The sequence below is a fragment of the Anguilla rostrata genome, chromosome 6 (genome assembly GCF_018555375.3).
Source record: "Anguilla rostrata isolate EN2019 chromosome 6, ASM1855537v3, whole genome shotgun sequence".
Lineage (NCBI taxonomy): Eukaryota > Metazoa > Chordata > Actinopteri > Anguilliformes > Anguillidae > Anguilla > Anguilla rostrata.
In genome coordinates this window covers 11,202,381-11,228,501 of record NC_057938.1, presented here as the reverse complement: position 1 = coordinate 11,228,501, position 26,121 = coordinate 11,202,381, and the positions used below count along the sequence as shown (strand labels likewise).

At 40.6% G+C, this 26,121-nt stretch overlaps 1 protein-coding gene across 3 annotated transcripts in view; it reads right to left on the bottom strand.

The window, feature by feature from the left end:
* Positions 1-1,647: 1,647 nt before the first annotated feature.
* The window catches only part of LOC135256509 (tumor protein 63-like), a 44,558-nt gene continuing 20,084 nt past the window's right edge, over positions 1,648-26,121 (bottom strand). For 2 of the 3 annotated variants that reach the window (XM_064338328.1, XM_064338329.1), the window contains 11 exons: positions 22,824-23,081; positions 11,199-11,385; positions 10,887-11,002; positions 10,362-10,471; positions 9,904-10,028; positions 9,291-9,373; positions 9,073-9,197; positions 6,071-6,216; positions 5,421-5,565; positions 4,242-4,335; positions 1,648-3,968 (listed from right to left, as the gene is read on the bottom strand). In XM_064338328.1, coding sequence (XP_064194398.1) covers positions 3,672-3,968; positions 4,242-4,335; positions 5,421-5,565; positions 6,071-6,216; positions 9,073-9,197; positions 9,291-9,373; positions 9,904-10,028; positions 10,362-10,471; positions 10,887-11,002; positions 11,199-11,385; positions 22,824-23,081 — 1,686 coding nt within the window. In that variant the 3' untranslated portion in view covers positions 1,648-3,671. Of the gene's footprint in view, positions 3,969-4,116; positions 4,336-5,420; positions 5,566-6,070; positions 6,217-9,072; positions 9,198-9,290; positions 9,374-9,903; positions 10,029-10,361; positions 10,472-10,886; positions 11,003-11,198; positions 11,386-22,823; positions 23,082-26,121 lie in introns of all 3 variants that reach the window. The other variant, XM_064338330.1, reaches the window with a different exon arrangement.

Here is a 26,121-nt window from a genome sequence, read left to right as displayed (position 1 = left end):
ATACATTTCTCAGTATTGTTTTCTTTTTTCTTTTTCTAGATTGTGTTTCCTCCATTTTAATTTTTAAAAATGACATGCTTGAGACAACTCCCAGGCCCTGAATTAGGGTAATGGTTAGAATTAGTGTTAAGGTTAGGGTTGCAATTAGGGCTAGGTTGGGAAAAATTCTTTCTTTCTCAAGTTGCCTCTTATGAGGGCCCCTTGGGAAAGAAAGGTTTGCACTGGCCATTCAGTATACAGGAGCTTTTAAGTAGGAAGAATTTGGTCCCTCTTGTGTTGAAGTTTTATGTGTTTTTAAGCCCTCCTGGGAAAATGGTGTTTAGTTTTAAGATCCAGTGTTTTTCTACCCTACATCCGTCCCTGGTGTCCAGTTAGTATTTGTTTGCTGGACCAATGTTGCCTCAAATCCACGGTGAAGAAAATGAGCCACTGGGTTTGTATCTGCGTCACTATCATTTTAATGTTATATATGCGTTGTGCTACTCAAATTTCTGTCACTCAAACACTCCTGTCACTCCAACATATTTTACATCGTATTTTATGTATTTTTACACTATGACATATATATAGTTTATGACATACATGCAGTTTTCTATGTTGACTGTTTAAGTATGTATGTTGTGTTTGGAGTGTTGATCCTGAGTGTAGTGGCCCATTTGTGAAATATTGGGCCTATACATTACACACAAAAGTGGATACCAATGCAGTGTGATGTGTGCTTCTGGTGAGATCCAGTTTACTTTGAGAGCACTGTGTTCCCTGTGAGTGCGTGATGACTGTTTTATGTGATAACATAATGAAACTAGAGACAAAGGCAACCCTTTTCAATGGCAACCCTGTCCTCTAGTGGTAGTTTTCTAAATTGCAAATAACAACAGTGAAAGATTTTCATCGACTCAAACAAGAGTTTTTAAACAAAATATGGCATGCCATAATATAGCACATTTACTCTATATTAGGGATGTCATGATACCAAAATTTTGGGAGTCAGTCCCAATACCAGTGAAATTTCAAACCACAGTAATGAAATGCACTTTTGCAAACACTCCTCTGTTGACCACATATAGGTGATTACTAGGTGATTAGAATAACTGAACATTGTAATGCTGATGTAAAAATATTTACTGGTAAAAAACAGAGTGATCTTTCAATGCAGCAGGTAGGCTATTGTACGCATTTCTCCTTTTGTTAGCACGCCGCTTTCTGTTCTGACAATTTAGAAGCAGGGCAAGATAATCATGTGGTGGTAATTTGGTGTGAATGTATTTCAATAAATCATTAAATAAAATAACGTAGTTTATGTTTCTTTTTTTTTTTGAATCCTTTTTGTTTTTGCTATTATTAAAAATATGTGACTTTGTTAATATAAATTTGCTGAAATCAGGCAGTTATTTTCAAATTGAATACTTTCTATTGTGCCTATCCAGACAGTGTCATCATCACTCTAACATCCATCACAAATTTTGGAGAATACAGACAATTACACACCCCTCCCCTGAAGCATGCTCTGACAGCAACCACTTCTTTATAGTCTGCAGTGTACTTTGTGGAGTCACAACACTACCAGTACTTCAGCAGCTGCACCTATGCTGAATTATTAATACAATCATATATCTGCTATTACTACTTGTAAATGAAATGTGGAACGACAATTCACTTTTATTTTTATTTTTTTGAATTTTGCATATATCAAAATAAGGAGAAAAGTTTATACATCTTTCACTTGCAACATATATACAACAAATTGTACAAAATGACAAATAGTATCTCCTTTGTGAAAATACAAATACAAAACAAAAATAAAGAATAAAAAAATGTATTTCAAATGAATCTCTGGCATATTGAGCCATCATGGGTTTTGACTCGCTCTTTCAGAAGCAGATATGGTTAATATAGACACCATTCTAAAAAAGTCAACAGCATGTTCTTTGTCCACTTTGTTTGTAATACCCTTACAAGTTTAGTATGTTCTTCAGATGTGAATCTCTTGATAAACATATGCAATTCTCTATCATTCTGAACCTGACATTGCTAAAAAAAAATACTGCCCAAATATATTATACATATGAAGCTACTAGTACCCTAAATTGAAATTGAGGACTTTCAATGCTGTAGCATAAACTGATATTACATACAGTATCATGTAAGAACAATATGCATGATCTGAAACTTCTGTTCTCCTTGTACACTTTAAAATGGTATTTCCTCATTTGTCCAACTGGCAGTGGCAACATATACATCCTATTTCCATTCATTAAGCAAAACAATAATGCAGTGAAATTAATCTGACACAATTAAAAAAAAAGTTTTAGACAGTTATATTGGATGGTCTTTTCCATCAAAAAGTGAAATTACAAAATGACCAGTTTCAACATTTCAGACCAATACATGACCTTTGAATAGGAAGAAATATATACATCCTAAGTACTAGGATTTCTATTCTGAAACGTTACAGACAAAATGGAACACTGCTTGGCTTTACACAGTCCTAAATAATGCACAAGGACAAACAAATGCTTCTTGAAATGGCCTAGTAAACTAGAAAACCCCTCTCCATAGCAAACTCAATTTTGTACAAAAAAAAATGTATACACAAATGAGATATTCTAGACAGACAAGACAGAAAATGAAGTTCCCAAAATTCACCGTTTTTCAAGAAAGTTCATCATCAGACTGGGATACCCAGGGTTCCTGGTCTGAGAATCATGTTGCGTGACTGAAAATCTGAAAGACAGATGATGTAACTTCCCCTCCATTAAAAGCCACATTTTTAACCAACAAAGGGTTGCATAAAGTGTGGCTGAATGCAGGTGCTAATATCCACAAAGAGGGGAAGGTAATCTTATCTGAGGTTTCTGTAATCTGGTGGAAAATGTATGTGGTATTTCAATAGAACAAAACATGAACAGTAATATAATTGAAACCTGTGGGGACCAGGCAGGAAGTTCCATTGGCCAGGCGTCCGTATCACTTAATGAGACAAATTGAATACTATGAACATTCCACAATATGGCAAAATTAAAAAAATTGTATCAATTCACATGGTAATAACACATTGCTGCGGCAAAGTTACTTTTGCATGGTAACTTTTACACTTTTTAACTTTTAGCTGAAAACCACCTCAATATCAAAGACTGAATAACACTATTTTGGCTGGTAATAATGTTGAAGAATTTCATCATAACACAAAAGCTCAGATTTATACAACAGTACAAAGCTAGAGGTGGTGCTGAACAGCATTTTGAGTTCCTTCTAAAAAAAAAAAAAAGTTATGACCTTTTGCAATATTACAACACCCAAGGAAAGTAAACCCTCTTGCAACTGAACTACACGCAAGAAGGGGCAGGCACTGGATCCGCTCAAAGCAACAACAAATCGTTTAGCAGTTGTTAAGTGCTCCATCTACTGCAGCATAGGTTAAATACGAAAGCATCCTGAAACAGACAATGAGCTGAAAGGCACCCTCTACCTCTTACCCAGCTTGATATAAGTAAAGCCTTGCCATAAGTTGCACCATGATGAAAGTACATAAAAAGAAGCAAATAAGTGCGTATTTTCAGAGTCTCTTTGTAGTAAACTGGAGAATGGAGCGCAAAGGAGGTGGCAGTAAACAGGGACATGTCACAGTTTTAGATTGGGTGGGAGGAGCAAGAGCAGGGGGCGTGGCCTCCTCACTCGCCCTCCTCCTTGATTCGCTGCTGCTTGTTGCGGCGGGAGTCCACGTCGAAGGAGAAGTCGCTCCAGTCGTCGCGCGGGGGGAAGGAGATGGTCTGGCGCAGGGTGAAGCGCACGGCGTCGATGACGCGCTCACCCCGGGCCTCCGAGGGGCCCACGCCCACGCCCGGGGGCCCGCCCGCGGCCCGCAGGATGTGCGACGGGGACGAGAAGTCCATGGCCTGCCTGTGGTCCAGGATCCCCTTCCATATCACATGCTGGAACTCCGCCGGGATCTTGAGGCGGGAGAGGTCCTGCACACACAGCACACAGCACGTTAGCGGTCTGGGCGGGGGGGACGCCCGTAAAAGCGCTGGTCCAAGATCAGTTCGATCATGGGTCTCTGTGATGGCTGAGGTAAAGGGTCGTGAGTGGGTAAGCTGATCTTGGAACAGAGCTTACAGGCACTTTTTTCCACCGGAGCCACTTCAGTCCTCTGCCACCTGCTGTTCCTCCCGAGCACCCATGGCCACCGAATGGTCTTTTTCACGCCACTGTGGTCGTGCGTGAGATGGGCAAGGCCTCACCTCCATGTTGTAGTTCTCAATCTGGTAGATGTTGGACAGGCCTTGGGCAGTGAAGTAATCCAGACAGGAGGAGCAGCCCAACCTCAGAAGGAAACTAGAGGGAAAGCCAATTGTGAATTTAGGAACATGGACTTGTAACCAGCAGGTTGCCGGTTGAAACCCCATGTACAGTAATCTAGTGTAGAAAAGCTAGATAACACCATTTTACAATTAAATTTAAAATTTTAATCTGGTTGGTTGCAGCATTGAATCACTTGTATTTAAGGCTGCTTTTTGTTACATTGAACATAATGTTAATTGGTTTATATATATATATATATATATATATACATATATATATATATACATATATATATATATACATATATATATATATAAATTATTAATATATAAAAAATATAATATATATATATATATATATATTTTATTCAGTCCAAACAATAATTACAGTGCAATATACTGTCAAAATGGTTCTAGAAGCACTTTTACATTAATTAAAAACAGTATGTATTTACTGTTTTTATTAATCTAATGTAAAAATGTAATTACTTGACTAGCATGACCTATATGGCATAATTCTGCATCATTTTCAGCACTGGGAAAAAGAAAAGTCTGCTCCAAAGTTGGCCACCAACAATGGGTCCAAAAAAATGAATCCAAGTTGATCCTTAGTGTGGTTTGTTCTTTAACAAACAACAAAACTAATTGTTAGGCAATTCAAATGTACAAATCTCTGGCCAATGTAGGCTTCTGACAGATTCTGAGTCACATGTTTGGTCATATTAGCCATTTTCAACACTAGTGCCATGGCAGTGTAGTTGGCATATCTGACTCAATTTGCCATTTAGCTCTAAGTGCACAAAAAAAAAAACACCCATTACGCAAAACTGATGTCAAAACCTTCAAAAAGACAACATTGACTATTAAATGAGAGGTCATTGTTTGGGAAATTCCTGACATGAAAACTGAGAATTCAGAATTATTGTATTGACTACAGTACAATTATAGCATGACAGGCCTCTCCTCCAATATCCACCAATATCCAACATTAGACCAAAGAGGTCACATTTCCTATGGTGATTAATACAGTGACATACCTAAATTTAAGATAAGATTAAACAGGATTATATGCAATATTTTCCGCTGAATTTGTGCAGATGAGGTCAGTGGATTTGGTACCTGGAGATGCTGCTGTCGATAGGGTACGGTGGTGGTGGCGTGCAGTGGGAGGAGGGCACCATGGGTAACTGCTGCTGCAGGGTGTGGGTGGGGCTTAGAGCACCCATGTCTGTTCCCATGGGAATGTGGCTGCCCATCATGGACACTGATAACACAAAAGCCACCATAAGACATCATCCTGGTGGCTTATCTTAGTCTAAACCGCTTTAGCAAACTTTGTCACCAGCTTCCCACCATGACAATGAAGTGGCATAAAATTCTGCCTCTTTGCAGTCGGTTCCATTATTGTGAAGGCACCCAAGCTTGAACTGAGGACAGCATTCATTGGGATGTCCCCAATATTTGTAAATCTAACAGTAGGCACCATTTTCATGGTGTGTATTTAGTCTCTCTGGCAGAATACTACCCATTTGCTTCACAATAAGATATTAAATTGGCTTTCAACAAGAAAACATGTTCACTTGTGCTCCTACTAGACACACATTATTTGATAATCAATTTGCTGGATATTTTTCAGAGAATAGCAGGCAAACATCTTGAAAAAATTCTCCTGACCCCAACGGATGCCCTGTCAAAGGACTACATCTACCATCCTGCTCTTGCAATTGACCCCTTTCTGAACAAAGCGAGAACGGGAGGGGAGCACTTACAGTCTGTGAGGCCTCCAGCCATGCTGGAGGGGGTGAGGGAATTGCGCTGCTGGGGGTTCATCAGCTGGCTGACGGACGGCAGTTTGTTCACCTTGCCGTGAGGGGGTGAGCTGGAGCCGAACGAGGGCTGGGAAGGCACAGAGCTCCTGCGCAGGAAAAAGCAAACGAAAACAGAACCCTCCCGTTACTCTGACACATCTGGATGACACCAGCACCGCTGTATATTCAAACTGAAATACATATACATAGATGAGTACATTTGCAGTATTTATTTGGTAGATGCTCTTATGGAGAGCAACTAAAAAGGCTTAACAGGGCATGATCTGTGTAATACATGTCACAGGAGTATTAACATTTTGATTCCCCATATAGACACTGTCCTTGCCATTCAATATCAGTGCTAAAGAGGTGATACCCAGAGATCCTAAATGCTTCCTGCTTCACCAGGCTGTTTTTGTGTGACTCATGTTGTGTGCTACTGGATGCAGGGGGGGGCATTTATTACCAATGGGAACCAACAGTACAATCACCACAAAGTGAAAACCAGAGCACTGAGTGCATATGCTGAGCCAAGTCTTTCACACAGATTCAAAAGCACCCCAGTTAAGCAAAACGTGAGAAAAAACTGTTTTTGAAAAGAGCTCCCATTGCTTAAAGCCAGATTGATAAATACCAGTGTTTTGTTCCCATCCCTGCCTGGATATCTGAACAAAGAGCTCTCTGGGAATCTAGGGGAAAGAGAGGAACTCAGCTGGGAACCCAATAAGGGGAACACATTGCATAATGTGTTCTGTGCAACACAGGCCAGGCTTATTGGCCACAATAGCAAAACAGTGCTAAAAAAAATTCTAAATAAGTCACGGGAGTATCAGATAATATTTCAATGAATACAGCGTCTTTAAACCTTGACAAGGTTCTCAAGTACTCCTAAAATACAGCCAGATTTATTTATTTCAGTGGAAGACATTTTTAGGTTCCATGCTTTGCAGAAAGAGCCAACTTATAGAAATGATTAGAACTACAAATAATTAATAATTATTAAAGAAATTGTGAGAATTAACTGGTCTTGCATAAATTGATGTAATACGTTGTTCATTATGACCCTTATTAGAATTTATTTAGCAAACAATAACTTCAATTGGTATCACAACACAGAAAGCTTCTTTTAAAAAAAAAAAATGTGTATCATAAACTTTGCTGCATTATAAATCATGTGAATGGCCTTTTCATTGAATACAATATATTAAATTTCAGGGATGTATAGTTCATTGTGAAATCCACAAGGGGGCGCCAGTTAGTAATTCTGGGGATTTTGGTATCCACGTTTAGCAGGATTTATATATCTGTGTGTGTGTGTGTGTGTGTGTGTGTGCATGTGAGTGAGTGTGTGTGTCACATTAGTATATATGGACCACAGAATAAACAATGTTAGAGGAAATAAAAACTTTCTGGTAGGGATCACTTTAAAAATGTGCTTAGGAACTAAGCAGAAAGAGGGCTGCATTTATGCAGGCAGTGTTCATTCCAGGAACAAAAATATATACTGGACAAAATGCATAATAAAATAGACTATATCATAAAATTGGTTACAACAAACCAAGAAACCTGAGAAAGGGATTTTAAGTTAATCACCCTCCCTACTCTTACCTAAAAGTCCATTCAGTAATGCCAGTGACAATAAAAGTTTTTTTTTTTAATCACAAGCATACACAAACACATAGAGGGATAAAAAGTAGTTACTGACTAAACTCAAACCACCTCTGTGCCTTAACAACGGTAAGCATGACATCACAATCATATATCTGTCAGTTTATTAATGAGATCTGCTGACAAAAGCTATTATTACCAGAGGGTTATTGGAGACAGAGATGATTCAAGGCTATAATTCTGAGACATCTCACTCCTTTCATGCTCCTTTGATATCACGGGATACACCCATGTGTGTGTGCGTGCGTGCGTGCGTGCGTGGGTACGTGCCTGTGTGTGTGTGTGTGTGTGTGTGTGTGTGTCAAGTATTCATGTGCACGTATGTGAGTTACAGAGAGTGGTAATGAATTCATGTGAACCAATGCATGTGAAATATTGTTGAAAGAACTGCTCTGTTGTGTAAACCTGTGCATGGATTCACAGGAGGGTAGTCATTAAAAGGCTTCTAGGACAACAGCTAGGAGCTTTAAAGGTGTATTTCAGCCCAAGGTCCATGGGGAGTCTAATCGCAATACATATTGTATTTAACTGTAATAAGAGAAAACATATATTTCTTATGCAATACACACAAATTGCTTTGAGAAATAAACAAATAGAAAATGTGTAAGAAATGTAATGAAAAAAATGTTTCAATTTTATTACCAAGACAATATGCATTGAAGTTTTCTGCATTTAATGAATCTGTGACAATCATACAACTTTGTAGCTGGCTGAATTAACCTTTTTGTTTGGTAAAATTCAATGACATACCAAAGTACCATTCATTCTGACATGTGCAAGGTACTGTACATCATTCTTAGTGAAAGGTCACAGTATAAACTGTTATACAAGGTTTAAATGTGCTTTAAATGGGCAGCTCCAGTAGTACTGTGACCAATCACAATGGCAGCAATTCAGTGGCAGTGGCCATGCCATGTCACTCCATTCAGCAAGCAAGAAAGAAGCAGTCTCAAGAAAGAAGATGCATAGTTTATCTTAAAATAAGATGTGTACAGCACCAATATGAAGCCTAAGTTATAATTATTCATTTATAACAGCTGGGGAGTGAGCCCAAGGGAAAGTTTTTAGTTACAGCCTTTTGAACAAATGTAAAAAATACAACGAAATATATAGAAAAAAGCCAGATATTCTGTAATTCCTCACTCAAAATGAAAGACAAACATGTTTCAGTAAATTGATTCTCCATCTGAATATTCCCATGGACATAATTACCATGGTAACTCCTACATACCCTGCAATTAAGGCTTTTGTGAGAACATAGGTGACATTTGTCTTTCTTGTAGAGAGATACTCACGGTTTTGGTAGCAGCGTCTGTTGCTGTTGTCTGTATGAGTCGACGGTATGCTGAGGCACAAACTGTACCAGTTCCAGAGACTCTTTAATCTTCACCAGAAATTCATAGGTCTCACGACCTTTAATCTGGAAAAACGAGAGGAAGTCACTCAGATATGTAATAAAAATAAATGAAATGTAAATAACAATTTTCTTGGGGAGAAAGACTCCTAAACCTACAGCCAGACAGAACACCTCCTCATCTGTGGCCCTTCTCTTCTTGATGGAGGACAGCGGGATCCCATGTGACGTCTGGCGAAACCCTACGGAAAGAAGATACAGAGAAGTCCTGGGGTGAGTGTTGCGTGGGGCACAAGGGGCAGACTGTCCCGTGTGGGGTACAGCTGGAGTATACCAATGCTATCACTAGTCCCTTCACCAGATCCAACACCAACCCTTACACCAGCTTCCAAAAAAAACTGACACCAACCTCAAAACCTGCCCCAATAGCTCCTATACTAACTCCAACAATAATCCTCAACATCAGCTTCTTCAACAACCCTTACACCAAACTCAAAACCAACCTCTCCAATAGCTCCTACACTAACTCCAACACCATCCACTACACAAGCCTCTACAACAACCTCAACACCATTCTCAAAACCAACGTCTTCAATAGCTCCTACTTTAACTCCAACACCATCTACTACATCATCCACTATGCTACCCTCTACAACAACCCCTACACCAACCTCAAAACCAGCCCTCATAGCTCCTACTTCAGTACCATCCACTATCCACTAAACCAGCTTCTACAGCAGCTCCCACACCAGTCCCTCACAGTGGCTCATACCATCATTGGTCTTTGTTCCATCTGTCACGTGCTGCTTGCGAATGCCGTCTTCATCAGCCTTGCGATCCCGGCCAGGACAGGCACAGATCCGGGCCTCAAAACAGCGCCGTCCCAGGACCTGACCGCTGAGAAGGACGAAGGAAGGTGGAGTGTCTCACGTTAGAGGGGCATGTCCAGAGAGATGCTTCCGTTAAGAATTGTATCAATCCAAATCTATCAGTTGCAACATAAATCCTTGGCCCTACACCTCAAATGTTGTGGGGTGAATTTTTCTGATCAAAAACAGTTTCTGCACATTACACACACACATACACAAACTCATGCACACTCACACACTCACCATTCTGAGGTTCTTGTGAAGGTGTTACTGATGTCAATACCTAATGATAATGATTATAAATATGCTTATATTTAGAACTAAACTAGCAAATGCTCAAGCTATTTTTTGAGGCACTCACTCTCTGGTTTCCAGGGTAACGATGATGAGGATGGGGCGCCGGTTCATGCCTCCAACACAGCTGGAGTTGCACATGAAGTTGTAGAGGATGGTGGTGAACTCTGTGCCCACCTGCATGAGGAGACAGAGTATTCACACTGCAGCACCCACACCATTATATATACTGCACATCACTGCTCTAAATGTTGGAGGAAAGCATTCTTTCTGAGGTTCTGCTCCCTTTGTGGAAAAATCTATGGCAAATCAGTGGGAGTTTGAAGTGCCTTGTTGACTGATAGAGCACAGTTTTACATTGGTCTGGTTTTATGAATAGACAGGAATAAAACGAAGCTGCAGCAGAGCTGTCAGAGATGACGGGGCTGTTGGCTTCGTTTGACTGGCATTTTGCTGAAAGGTGTGGTATGTGAGGAAAGATGGGCTTTGCTGAGGTCATGTGACCCTGTTGTGACCCTGACTGAAACGCAGGAAGCTGGCTGACAGGTGATGACAGGGTCACGCTACAGGCTTTGAGAGGGGGGGGCTTTACCTGGGGGGGCTCATACGGCACCAGCACACTTTGGCGGCCCGTAATCGAGTCCTCAACGTATTGGGCGTGGCTGTTTCCCTCCACTCGGATCAGATGACTAGGAGGTGCTATCTGGCCTATGAAAAACAATGATTACAATGAAAATTTACAATGTAACGAAACATTGTTTATGGATCTTAAGACAGGTTAGGAATCATAAACCATACAGAAAAATGATGGACAATCAAGTGACTAGCTAGAGCTTCTCTCTAAAGTTATGGCAAGCGCAGGTCAGTAAGCAGATCCCCCACACCGTTACGAAAATATTCTCACCTTCGTTGAACTCGCGGCTGAGCTCGTGGTTGGGGCAGCGTTTCACTACCTCAGTGACATGCTCAGCCTTTTTGTAGACGGGCATGGCCCTGATGACGGCCCCCTGGGGCGGGTTGGTCAGAACCTTGACTTGGATTGGACAAGTTTTGGCAATCTGACAATACAGTTTCTTCAGGTCTGTCGAGTACTGGAATATAGAAATGAAGAGGGCGGGAGGTTAGACAGTCATGGCCACATACTCTTGCCTTTCTCAAATACTGCAGGGCCTTAGAGTGCTGTCTTTCACTCCTGACAGGCAGCGAACTACCTGAGTCCACTATTCTCTCTTCAGACTATTGGTATGAAGAAAGCTGGAAAACTTGCTGGACTATTATAGTAGCCCTCAGAATCCAAAGTGGAATAACACAAAGGACAGAGACAGAAAGTGATTTTTTTTGGAATTGGTTTTCGATATAGCATAATAGGCGTAATGACTCAACTTACTGCAACTTACTTAGCATGACAAAATTAATTTCCCAACAAACGCGTTTCTATCCTAAAGATAGATCTATCTTAAGAAACATGCTCCCGTCCTAAATTCCTAACAAAAGGGAAAAATACAGGGATGGGGAGTCTTTTTTTGTCAGCCTTTCATTCAAAGGGGCGTAGCCGAGCCAGAGCTGTTCCAAAGGAATGCCCCAGGATAGGGCCAGGAAAGAGTGATCGCTATCTCCAGTCACCTGGAAGAATTAGGGATTCAGCCGCAAGCAGCTCCACTTTTCATTTGCATGAAGTCGCACTTATTGCTATTTTCTTTCCATGGCTTTACACGCCTTTATGAACAACAGTCTTTGAACACTTTAGAATTTCTCAGACAGGATATACTTTGATTTTGAAAAAAAAAACTGTGAAAAAAGCTCAATCGTATGCCATGATTATAAGAGAGTTATGGATTTACCTCACACCATCGATGTCAAAAGTGCGGTTTCTGCAGATATCTACTTGCCAATGCGTGTTATCGATTGTGTTAGTGAGTCAGAGAAGTGACGTCTATCTGAAATTTTCACAATGAATCTGCTGTGGGAATTTCCAATATCTGTTTTCTTGACTGGTGCATTCCTGTTTCCATCTGACACTGTGAAGGGATAAGAGCTCGCCCATAACTATAGCCTCCACAAAACCTCAAAAACAACTTCATATTTCGTGGGGGGGCTGGAAAGAGAAACAGGAAGGACACACCCATGAATTCCAATGTCTCCAGTCAGACCACTCCCACTTCCAGAAACATTACATGATTGCTATAGTTCACTATACTAGTCATTATAGTATAATTCTGATGTCACACATACACACGCATTCACATGCACATGCAACAGTTTTCACAAGGCAGGGACAAAGCTGAAGTTAATAATGATGCAAATAATGACCATAGGCCCTGTTTGACAGCAAGTCTAGTCTGCATTTGACAGGAAGAGAGTGCTAGAGTTGCATAGACAAAGGGATGTTTGCTTAAGCAGCCTATTCATTGTCAATGAATAGGGACTGACTGACAGACAAAGTCCCCCCTTTCGAACCACAGGAATCATAATGCTTTACAAAGTGAGTCAGCCTGGTAGGTCACAGACTGCTTTCTGAGGTTCAGGAGTCATACACGCCCAGTATTACACTGCACTGGTTATATCATTTGTAGTTGTTTGCATCCAGGTATGCACCTGGATAAAGTTGATTAGCTTACTTAAGTAACAAAAGAGCAGTATCATACTTTGGATTCAAAGCTGTAACTTGCCTGTTACTAATCTTGTCAGTTACTAAAGCACTTTGTCACACTAATGCTACAGTACTACTCCAAGCTACTAATGGACACATTGTGTATCATGGTTTCAGGCTGGATAAAATCAAATGGTAGGGTATGCATGTGAACTGTGGGCTCTGCTGAACTGTGTGGAAAAAAATACAAAGGAGAATTCACAGAGCATCAATTGCGACCACAAATGGACGTTATGTGTATCTGTTACACATAAATGAATCAGTTCAGTAAAATATGTAATTACACAATTTTTAAAGCAGAAAATCATGTTTTCCACAGTTCAAATAACAAAAAGAAAAGTATGAGGAATGGTGAATGCAAAATGAAAACACAGCACGTGCAAGAGAACTTGAAAATCATTGAGAGAGAATTTGGTGTTAGTCCAGTAAGTATTAAACTATGAGAGTATATCACATGAATATACCACTTCTGTGGTAAGAAAACCAGTGTGGAATTCAATTGCACGTAGCATTAAAATTTTATGTGCAATGGGATATCAAAAGAATACAAAGAAAATATGAAAAATGCGAAGAGGTGCATTATTAAGGCATAACCAAAAGAGCAGCTATCGCCCGAAGCAAGAGCATCAGTCATTTCAGTTGATACTGACAATGGATGGAATAGAAGTTTCTTGGCACTCATTTGATTTTCAGTGAGCTATAAAACCAAGCCTTTTGTACAAACTATGTTCCTGATGTCTCCATTTTTCAGTAAAAGCAGCTATATTAGCCTACAGTATAACATAGCTCCATATTGCATCAGCTTAAATTGTAGGCCAGAGGTTCCTAAATTGAGGTAAGAGGGTAAACGCAGAGCACAAAGTGTAAAAACACTTCCAATGTAGTCAAAATGCTAAAGGGAAAAAAATGTGACATCCCCAAAGGCTATTTTTCTTCTCAGGTACAATTGTACAGTACATTAAATTCCTTTTCAAAGAACTTCTGATATGAACGTTCCAATGAAAGGGGCCAAACCCAGCACCTGCCTGTGCTGAGTTATAACATTACTCAAGCTTGGCGGAGGCATATACACCTTAGCAACCTCTCCTACCCTCAACCCCCCCTCTATATGCACACGCCTTCTCCTTTACTAAAGAAACAACAAATGTTATTGCCAAAAATTCTCTATGGGCACACCTGCCTTTTTCCTTAAGGATTTTTGTCAATTAAAATCCTGGACAGGATGAGAGGGATTAAGCGAAGGAACCACCCACTCCTTCCTGCTCCAAAAAGTAATGCATTACCGGGAAAATGTTGACTTTCATTTGAAATTGAAATTACCAAACACACATTGAAGGCAATGTCCCTTACATGGTCAATTTACACACAGGGGGCTTCGGATAACCCACTAAACGACTGGAAACCACCACACACTCAACATGTGAGGAGTTGTGAAGCACTCCCATCTAACCTTCAGATGTTTTTCTCTCTTCCTGTAACTAAAGTCCAAGTTTGAGTCCCGATGTGCATGCTCGTCTCAGAACAACATGTCCTTGACTCACCTCCAATTTCATAGGAGGGGGGGTTTGGTAAATTAGCCGTGAGGAATTCACCCTCCTCGCTTCACTCAGAAAAGCATCACCTATTACCAGTTCTGAGATCCATTCCTGTTCAATCAAAGCTCTCAAGCAGGACTGGATTTAAAGGAAAATGCCACCAAGTCTTAGGGTTACCTGCTGCATCCCATTCTGCCTACTTCATCCAATCCACACTCTTTAAAGATCAGCAAAATCTGCCCAGCATGATACTCTAAAACAAGACCTTGGGGTTATCTTCTCTAAAGAAAGCAAAAAAATATTGTGATGGGTGACACTTACACACTTAGCATATCCATTTTGTTAATGTGGTTGCTGTTTTGAAAACATATTTTATTCCCCCTTATTTTCCTGTTCTCTCGATTTGGAATGTACATTAGCATTTGTAAGCCTGTCTGTCTTTTCATTCTGCCGTCCACCAGCAAATTGCGACTGTATTTTTTCACAGCGGGTGCAGGTACACTGCAAGTGACCCAAAAAACTATTTAGTTTCAATTATTAGGTAAGTACAGCCAGTCAGAAATGATGCAGAGCTCACTGATGCACATGATGTACTTCACGTACCCATGGAGCCTTTCCGCCCTAGATTGTTTTTGGATGGCTTTGAAGACATGATGTGCTCCTGAAGAACCGACGTAACACCCAGTTGTGCAATCCTCTAAATGAAACAGAGTGATGAATAACTATAATTGCTCCCCTGTTCCCAAAATCTGATGCCCACAGATATGCCCTGAGAGACGATGTCAATCATTGGAACACAGTGCGGAGGGAGGGAAATGGGTGGAGGGGGCCAAGCAAAGGGTGGGGTAGAAAGATGAGAGAGAGAGAGAGCGAGAGAGAAGAAAGAGAGAACGTGAGGGAGAGAGCGAAGAAAGAGAGAAACCGAGGAAGAGCGAGCAAACCTGAGGAAAGAGAGAACAGGGAGAGAGGGAGGGAAGGAGAGAGGAAAATAAACAGAGATAGCCTGAAGCCAGGCAGGTGGACTGTGAGTCTGAGGCAGGAGTGCTGTCATAAAGCTCAACAGGATATCGGCGGAAGACAGAAAAAAAGGAAGAAAAAAAAAGAAGGGCGAGAAATGACACTGCTGTATTTCTTGCTGTAAGGGTACAAACATTTATCTCTCCAAAGCACCTACAAGTGGCAGGAGAGAAACAAAATATTCCTACCCCCAAGGAGACAATATTTAAAAAGCTTATGGATGCAGAGTCTGTCACATGGGTGACAAGTGAGGTATTACACAGGGCAAATAATATAACTTTGCTATTTTACATGAGGAAAATGTTACTGGACAGATGTTAACCTACAGGACAGAGGGACACACTGTAAGCTCTAAGTTACACTGTCGTCCACCTTGTGACTCTAGAGAACGCTGACACCTACTTCTCCAATTTCACTGAAATGCTTCAATGTACACAGACATAGAGACCATTAACACATGAACACACCCATTCACAGATGCACACAAACATACACGCGTGCATGCACACACTCACACACACACACTCATGTACATAAGCGCTTATATGTATACACACATGCATATGCATAAATACACACACACACACATACACACATATCCACATTCATATGCACACACATATGTATACACAAACACAAACATTCACACATACGCAGCACAAACACACACACACACACACACACACAAAAATCACGTAAGTACTATACCATCCCAGCCCTGGAGCAACAATCTCTGAGCACACAAATATGTGTTCAGGCTCCACGCCTGCTGGAACTGAGAGAGACTCAAGTCAAAGGCCAACATGGGCAGGGAATGGAAGGGGTGGATGGATGGGATTTGGTGGCTTTTAAGAAGGGCTCCAAGCCCCTAGTGTGTAATTATGCCGTACTCGTTGGACATATTGGGGATTATACGGTCTTTGGACAGTACAGCACATTCCTCAGTCTCCTTTCCTCTCTGCACAGAACTCTTATTGTCCCTTAAAAGGATTTTAACTCCACAGGATATGTTTATCGGCAGGAATTTTAATGTTAACGTCACAGCTACGGGAAAAAATTTGGTGTGATGTATGTTCAGTCGAGCACCTCTTGGCAGAGTGGAACAAAGGAAAGTTTGAGCTCAAATGCGATAAATCTAAATGTCAAACAAAATTAATAGTTATGCGCTCTCAATTATACCTGGCATCAAGGGAGCACTTTGACTTTAATCCCAAAACATAAAAAGTGGTTTATGCGAGCCAATCTCACCGCAAGACATCTGTATTTGAGAATCCAGGGGGAAAATGTGATAACAGCCATTTAAATCATCTTTTGGTAAGCACTGTGACTCAACACATGTGGCAATAATATCTAGATATTTTTTTCATAAACTGACCTAAACAGAAAATGTGATAAACAACACCAGCATTATACTTGTAATGCTGGTGTTGTTAACTTCTTGTTTTAGGTCATGTGATTCTCAGAAGGAGACAGTCAGAACCACACCTCACATGAAGCTCATTCCCAGCCAAAAAAGATGAAAACAATTCCAATAAACAATTGTTATCAGTTACAATCTGTCTTCCTCTGCCACAAATACTCACACACATGCATATGAACACACAGGAAATACAACCATAACCCTTTCAATCTCACATACATAGCACACTACCTATACTTTTTCTCATGCACATACACACATACACACACACGCACGCTCACACACACTCACATGCACACACACATGCACGCGCACACACACGCACACGCACACGCACACACATACACACAAACACATACATGCACACACACACACACGCATGCATACACACACACACACACACGCACACATACACACCACACACAGGCACGCACACATACACACGCACGCACACACGCACACACGCATACACAGACACACACACACACACACACACACACACAAGCACACCTCCCTAGCAACACAAGCCGGGACAAGTCTGCAGTCGCTGTGCTTGCTGTTTGCAGATGGATGCTGTAGGCTCAGGACTCAGGCAAGTCCCAACAGGGGCTGGGCTTCACCCAAGCCTGTTTAGCGCCTCTGGTCTTGTCTTCTTCATACCTTACAAGCACTGTCATGTCTACAGCTTCTCCCAAACCTGTTTAAGCTGACAAAAATGCTTTTTTTTTTTTTGTTCTTGGGAAAACACACCTGCCTCTTGTCAAAGGCAAAAGGAAAACCTTGACTTCTTAATGTTCTAACATAACTGCATAGAGGCATATGTTAATGTAAACTGTGGAAAGATCTTTCTAATCACCCATCTTGATGGATAAATGATAGTGATTTTATACTTTAAGACTGAAGAATGGACTAATTCAAAAACAAAAGAACTAAAAATAAAACAACTGGCATCAAAGCTGATGGCATATGTAGATATGTAAAACAACACGTAAATACTTTCCCTGCACAGCCCAACATGGAGAAATTTAAGGATTCCATTACGTTTTTAGAATCTCCACATAAAAGTTTGGAAACCTATGTAGATTTCTAAGTCAAATATGGTCAATAAAGTCATAATTTATGCTTTGTTGCCATCATGAAGCAGGATTTCCAAAACATTCTGACCTGTGACTTGTGACGATAACAAAGAAAACCTTGAGTCAGTGATTACCGACAGAAGGGTTAATGCATGTTAATGCAATGCTTATAAACATGAATCATTTCAAAAGTGCAGATCTGTCTGCGCAGCTAGCCTGCACTCGCTGTTCATAACTGGGATATGATTTTTCCCATTAGCCAATCAGATTTCTACAAGCCAGAATAAGACTGCAGATTGAACAATGAATGAATGGAAGAATTACACAGGGAAATACATCTTTGTTGCAAACAGTAACATTTGAATTTCAGTTACAGGATTAATCAACTAAAAAAGGGAAATATATAAAAAATAAAATAATAAATGTTTTTCTAAATCAGAAAATATTTTTTTAAATGTTTCAGCTTCCCCCTCATACTTGTATACTTGGGTCTATTACTGTAGGTGCATAAAATATTTATAAATAAAGGTATTCACAAAATTAACAAAAATAGGTATTCAACTGATCAAACAGCGCAGTGCAGTTTATACAGTACTATAACCAAGATAAGTATTTGTATGGTGAAATTTAATACTACAGAGTGTCTTTTTGCAACCCACAGAAAAAAATGCATTATATCTACAAAACTCTGTCTATAGAAAAGTCATGTCTATAAGATTGCATTACAACCAAATTTTTGTGTTTTCTGAGTATTGTTTCATCCTCAGTGATTAAAATATCAAGTTCAGGTATGCAACTTCTTAGTGATATAGACAGACACAGGGCATGGTAAGATGAAAGTGCGTTGGCTTTTTTGTAATTACAGTGGATTTTCCCTTACTTCTTCAGGAGTTGCCGTGAGCAAATTGCTTTCTGTTTCATAGTTTTCTGATGGGTGCTGCCTTCCCTGCCAACGATTAGCCTTAGCATGTGTGCTACCTATTTTGAACTAAGATTTAATTTATGTCCAACAGAAAAAAAAGTATTTTAACATGAGTCATCAGAATACCATTTAAGTGTTCATATTTCTACTGCAGAAATCTGATTATCATGTGAGCTGTATTAGCCATCAAATAAGATTAAAGATGTGTGTTCTCGGGTCTATGTTCACACCTGCCTTTGAGGACTGACAAATGTCTTCCCTATGAATCAGACAAAAATCTTGCCCTTTACTTGCATTCATACAGCGGCCAGTGGTAATGCACGGCAAATGTTAATCTCAGATTGTTTAGACCGGGCAGTCGCATTAAACAAAAATGAAATCCCTCTTTTGTTTTTTAAAAACATTTCCCAGAAAGCTCAATCATTTAATTCCACCCTCCCTTCACACAGCGAGGCCTTACAGCTCCCGTTGCAGTGGCGGACGTGTACAGACTAGCAGCTCCCCGAAAACAAGTCCTGGCTCCATCTCATTCGGCTTGGGATGGGTCCGTGCAGATGTTCTCGGGCAAGCTGTGTCTTGCCACCTTGCTAGAGCACTCATCTCTTCACACACACACACACACACACACACACCCGCCCACTGAGCCCGCAGCAGAATCTGAGACGCTCTCACCGAGCGTAACCCAATTCAAACGGGGAAGAGAACATCCCAGAAGCACACAACGCAGGGATGTGCGTGCAGAACTGACACAGACTCTCTACTCACAGCACCACACCTGCACACTCCCATTATTACAAATGAAATTCACTTTATACTGTCACTATGATTCTGTTGCTTTTCAAATACAGGGCAGTGGGGCTAGCTTCTATTTTTGCTTCTCAAATGTGACACTAATGACTATGAGACATGCAAAGCCTAGGTGAAGTGTTTGGTTTGATATAAATTATAAAAATATAAAAACCACCAATTTCAAAATTCAGAGTTTGACTGAAAAATCTCAGTCGCATTTTGAAATGCCAATGCGGGATATATAGTAAAATGTCATCTTATTTTCATATTCATAAACAATACATTTTTATCTGTGCTTTGTAGTTCTAAATTAGTATATTACCCAGTATGCAAGTTTATTAAACATATCATTGAGGTTAACAGTTCTTTAAGGAAAATTGCCTGAATAAATCTTTAGCACAAATTTGGCCCTCATTTCTGTAAGGAATATGCACACACCTTGAGGTCAGGGTTCTCCATAGAAAGATCAGAGAACCATCAAAAGCAAGTCATGTCCCACTATATAGCTGCTTTAATAATAAGATGCAAAACATCCGGGGTGGCATGCCAAACACAATGCCTTTGAATTTTTCTGAACCAGCATTATATGTGACTGTACGTTGAGTGGGCTCAACGTGTGAGAAAATCTTCTGTCATTTAATTGCAGTCATTTTTATTCCAGTAACAGCAGAAGAGCAGTGAATGGAATCTGTGAGGCGTGTCATGCCGTCAGAGTGTCTCACGGTTCCCAGACAGGAAACGGTTAAGTTTAAGGGTGAGGCTGAGACTCATCTGTGCAAAATAATCATCAAACAACGCATCAGGCAGAACACTAATTCGACCTGAAGAAGCCACAGGCCTTCCCAGGCTCCATTAAAGGCCTATGGGCTGACTCTTTCATCACCAGGGCTTTGATGGTGACATCAGAATTAGGTCACAACCTCTAAGCCTGCAGACTGTGGGTCAATTGCTCTAACGGGATTATGGGTGCAAATGTGCTGCTTTTCTGGGGGAGCCACTTTAAGGAAAAGTCTGGGGAGCTATTTACAGTGGATTAAATCACATTTGCTATCTTCTGCCACAAGATGACAAATTCCACAGAATGAGGCCTTGAGAATGAATATTTTGATATCTGTGCCTTGAATTTAGAACGGTTTGTAATGTGTTAGTGTCTGTTGTAAAACATATAATTGAAATGGTGACAAACTCTTAAATAATTTGCTATCATTTAAATCTCTAGTAATCACAATATTCGTTTTTTTAAAGTTTAAACTTTCTGGAATTATAGATGGTCTGTTCCCGGCATTCTGATGCAGTAGTGGACTAAGTGCCCTGGATTTATAGAATTACTTAACATGTTTCACAACTACATGACCTACTTCAGCAGCTCAAATGGCAAATATTCCAATCCATTTGCAATAAAATGGTGGAGGATGAGTCCCTAGAAGATTTCCTGAATCACAATGATCTCATAAAACCCACATATAAAAAATGCTATCTTTCAATACATAAGTCCCATTTTTAATTTAAAAAAAATGCAACTGTTTATTAAGCCAGCCCTGAAACCCCATCATTCAAGGACCGTTACAGAGCACACCTTTATATGTCATGAATTTACAATCAATTTAAGCATCAATTTACCCTATGGGAGTTTTCATGGGTCAAAGTGAGTTAGGTACATTGCACTGGGGCGCAACAGTCCTGTGACTCATTTAACCATAACCTTCCCAGTTAGGAGGACAGAGCCTCGCCCCAGTCCTCTTCTCTGAACACCCACAGAAGGACAGTGTGGCGGGGATAGGGGGGGCGTGGTGCTCACACCCCATGCTGCTCCCTGAAGACAATCACATTTCTGACAGATGCCTTTCTGGAGGTGAAAATGGAAGGATGAGAACGCGAGTGTGGGAATCGAGCAGACGTCACTATCCCACACTGAGCGTAGCCAGTGGCGCTAATATCACCCTACAACTTCCTTGAGTGTGTCTGTCTGTTTACTTAAGGGCATGCTGTTTTACCGTTGAGAGTTATGCAATCCACCCTTTGAGCATTCAATACTGCCAAATTTAGCCAAGATTAATGCCACAATGTATTGTAATGGTTAAAAAGAGCATTTCCCATAACAGAAGGCTGTTAATGAAAATAAATCCGGGGTGTATCAAGGTTGGAGTGGTTCCTATTAAATCTTGAAAGCGTGACACACTCTGGGAGACAGGTTCTTTTCCAGTCAGGCAACAAATACGGAATACTTAAATTCAGAAATTCTTAACGTGATATAATTCTATAAATCAGAGTTTCTCCACCCCAATAGTTATTTTAACACAACTGATGACAGGTCACATGGACATATTGACAGATCTAGCCAATGAGCAAATAATATTCTCGAAGATGACAACATCTCTATGAGCAGGCAGAAACCACACCGCAGGAGCTACGCTGATCACCAGGATGAATGCGCTTCGGTTTTGATTCCTGAAACCCACCGTAGGCCTGTTATTGTCTTTTTCTCAGTGTCTAAAGTTTGCAAACTGCCATCTTACAATAAATAGTCAACTGTAGAGCATTGATACAAGAGCTATCCTTTGTGCTCTACTTCATCCTGCTATGACAGTGCTTTCCCTGACGGCCGCGCTTCCTGCGAATGGCATTGTATAAAACAAAAGGTGCTTGGATGTGTCCCCAGTACAGGTAATTGGCGTTGGGAGTGTGCTCGAACAGTAGCTCTGTGATCCTTTGAGATGGTGCAATGCTCGCCTGCAGCACAGCCGCTGGCAGCTCAAAGACATCAGAGCCAAAACGAGCTCAGGTGTTTTTCTAAAGTTTTACAGCTCTGGGAGAGAGAGCAACCTTTCACAGAGTTTAGACATGGCCTGCAGCACAGATCAGCGAGATAAAAAATAAAAACAACTTCATGCTCCACACCAAGATAATCTCCTTCCATCTCTACCCACCCAATAGTTTGGGAAATGCGAATTCCACTCGCCAGTAAACCCAAGCCTTTTCCAACAGGACTGTCCACTACATACAACATAGAATATTCCCATAATACACATAGAATTTTTACTGTTAGAGCTCCATCTGTAGCATGGTACACATCAAATGGCGGTTAATGTAGTGGGTGGGGCAGCTGGCGTAGAGGCCTACCGTCCAGGTGGCGGACTTGGCGGTGCTGGACTGCTGGAAGGACACGTCGAAGGTGTGGGGGCCTGCGTAGTCGGTGTTGGAGGGGATGGCGGGCGATGGGGAGAGGGCGTCGAAGGTGGAGCTGGGCTGGGCGTAGGGCGAGGCGGTCGTAACGCTGTTCTGAGCGTGCTCATTGTTGTATGGGCTCGTAGACGTGGAGCCCCCATTCTGGATCTGCTGGTCCATACTGTTTAGGAGCCCCAGGTTTGTGTACTGTGGCTGAAAAATAAAATGGAGTGATATTATAGCCTTTGACAATACATGCTATAAAACTAGTATAAGGCAAATATAACAGTTACAATTTGTGTGAATATTTTAATCTTTAGAATGTCAATTCCAAGTTTTATTCAACTTGTCCCAAGGTAATTAACAGAATTAAAATAATTCATTTTTAGACCTTAGAAGTCCTCACTAAGTTGACAGTGATTTCACAAATTTGAAAAAAAGGGATCTAAATGTGCATTGAGGTAAATAGAAACAGTAAAAAAAATATTTTTTTCAAAAAGAAAAAAAAAACACCACACTATGGCTGCCTTAAGATATTTACTACAGTAAGATATCTACTACTGCATATTTAGGAACCCTTTAAAGCTGCTGGTGACCTAGGAAGCTAGTCTTCTCAAATCCCCCTTTACCAGATAAAAAATGGTATTTGATGCCTGTTATGTTGTGCACAGGTAAAATGATCTTTTATTGTTCCAAGGAAAATTCACTACAAAATTCCAATGGAAAACACAAACTGATTGTAATTCGATCTGTCTGTGAATTTATACAGATGTCTGGGACCATTAGTGCATCTCACCCTTGGAAAGACAAAGCACAGAGCCAGATGATTTCTATGGAGAAAGATGAACACTACATTCTTCAGCCCTCACAAAAAAGTACCTGGTTCAAAGTATTAACATTTAAATCTTCATATTTTATATGATTTTATTTAATTTGAGTTTTCCTTTCATTCACTGAAGGGGCATTCACCCAAAGCATTTCAACGCTTGGCTGCATATTGGATTGTGATGCCCGCATAAACGCTTCCTGTAAACACTTGGTGAATCACTAAGAAGATAACAGAAACAGTGCTAATGGGAGTAAGCTGTTATGGTCTACTTATATTACAGAAAACTGGGCAAAGGGGGAAAAAGGAGGTAAAACAATGAAGTTACTCATCAAAAGATTCCAGGGTTACGAAAGATAATGTCGAGCACGCAGCCTGGTGATCTGGTTACCATAACATAAGTCTGTTTGCCAGTTCTGGAAGCTGGCATGTGAAGGCTAAATATTTGCTACAAAGGTCTGCTAACATTTACTGGGATGAAAAGGCCAATATTGTTCAGAAACATGGCCACCACTTCAGAAGAGCGAGGCAAGTGCTTGGTCCCCTGCCAACTTTGCCCTGCTTACTGTCCTGACTACTGGCCATTGGTGCCATTCTGTTCCATTAATATCTGTGCATTCCTCAGCTAGGTGCCATGCCCTCTTGGGTGTATAGACCGCCATTAATCTCTTCAGGCCCACTTTTTTATTTCAGCCATGACAGACTACAGCTGTCCCTGCTTTCACCCTGGGGCAAGTGCTGACTGGAGTTAGGTGACTGATAGGCACACACACACACACACACGCGCACACACACACACATACATGCACAGAAATATACACACACATACCCACACACAGGAGGCTGGCAGGTGGAATATTAGCCAAAAAGGGAATGCGCATCTGGGCTGTGTGTGAACACTGTGAAAATGAATTTTCATTCTAATGTGGATTAATTGCATTTTCAAATAGGTTCCTTTGTTTGTCTGAAAAAAAGGGGTTGAACTAAGGGCTTGTCTAACATTTGCTTGCTTTGCAGTTTTAGCAAAGACTGAAATTCCAATACAGCTTTTTGAGTCAATTTGTGGGTCAATTGATGGTCAAGGGTATGACAGAGAATAGAGTCTTATGCAAGAATCCTTAATTGTTCAGTTATGTAGAAGTCTTAATAAAATGGCCAATATCTTTACCTCACATTATGTATACGTCTTCAAAACACAGACAACAATAAAAACTGCAATACTTAAATTAATAATTAAATTAGTGGAATTCCTTAACACCACGAAGGCGTTCAGGAACAGATGTTTAATTTCAGGAGTGATAGCATCAGCAGATGTAGCTTTCTTCTGCCCGGGGAAAAAAGACCTGCAGCCTGTTGCTTGGGGCAACGGCTCAGATTGCCTGCGGGTGATGGCGTAAGACGCGGCGTTCTCCCACACAGCTCCTGGGTGACACCGCAGTCCATTAAGCACAGAGTCATCTCTTATCTGACTCCTGTGGTTGTGGCAGGGAGAAGGGGGGGAGGGGCTGGGGGGCATTCTCACTCCTGTATGACTGGCTGCAATCAATACCCTAAGCATGGGACTACAACATGCAAGACAATGAAATGCAAAATACCTTTCTGGCTATTTACAAACACTGCAAATGGCCTTAATTCAATGTGCTTAGTTCTTACAAAACATCATCAATTTAAGAAAAGAGTGTTATTGGTTCAACACTATCAACCTGGCTGATCCTGAAAGTGAGAAAAGCTATCACAGAAATTGTCACTTCAAGATGAAAGCAAGATATACTGAGGTAGATCCTGAAGTCTTTTAACAGTTTGACCTCTTGGCCATTTTTGTAAAAAAAAAAAAAAAAAAACATTTAACAAGAAAATTCACTTTATTATTTCACTTTGGTTGACTACACCGTATTATTATCTCAAGAAAACTACAAAACCTGCGAAGCTAACTGTGACATTTCAGCAGAGGCAGTAACCAGATGTATCCCCAGGGCTACTTCAAAGGGTCGCAGGGGGTATTTGGAATCAAGGTAAATAATCACAATAATAATAAAACTGGGATGGAAAACGTAAAAAAGGGCTAAAACTGCAGACAGAAATGATCTGCCCTGCAGGACAGTGCACACAGGTGGAATATTAGATCTTTGATACAATCCAGCCGTACTGAGCTAACGTACTACAGTGAAAATAAGTATGCTGGGATTTTATCTAAATATACTCAATTTTTATATTAATATTTTTATATTTCTTATACATGTTGTGTACTCAAAAAATGAATACTAGAGATATACCAAGTTTTCACTGGACCTGTTTCGTAAGAATTGTTGAAGGGTTTGCTGTTTATTTCATGGTTAATAAATGTATGTCCATTTTTACAGGTACTCTGGACTTCTTCTGAAGCCAATAAAGGTTTTATTTGTGTTTCATAAAAGTTCCTTAAGCTCC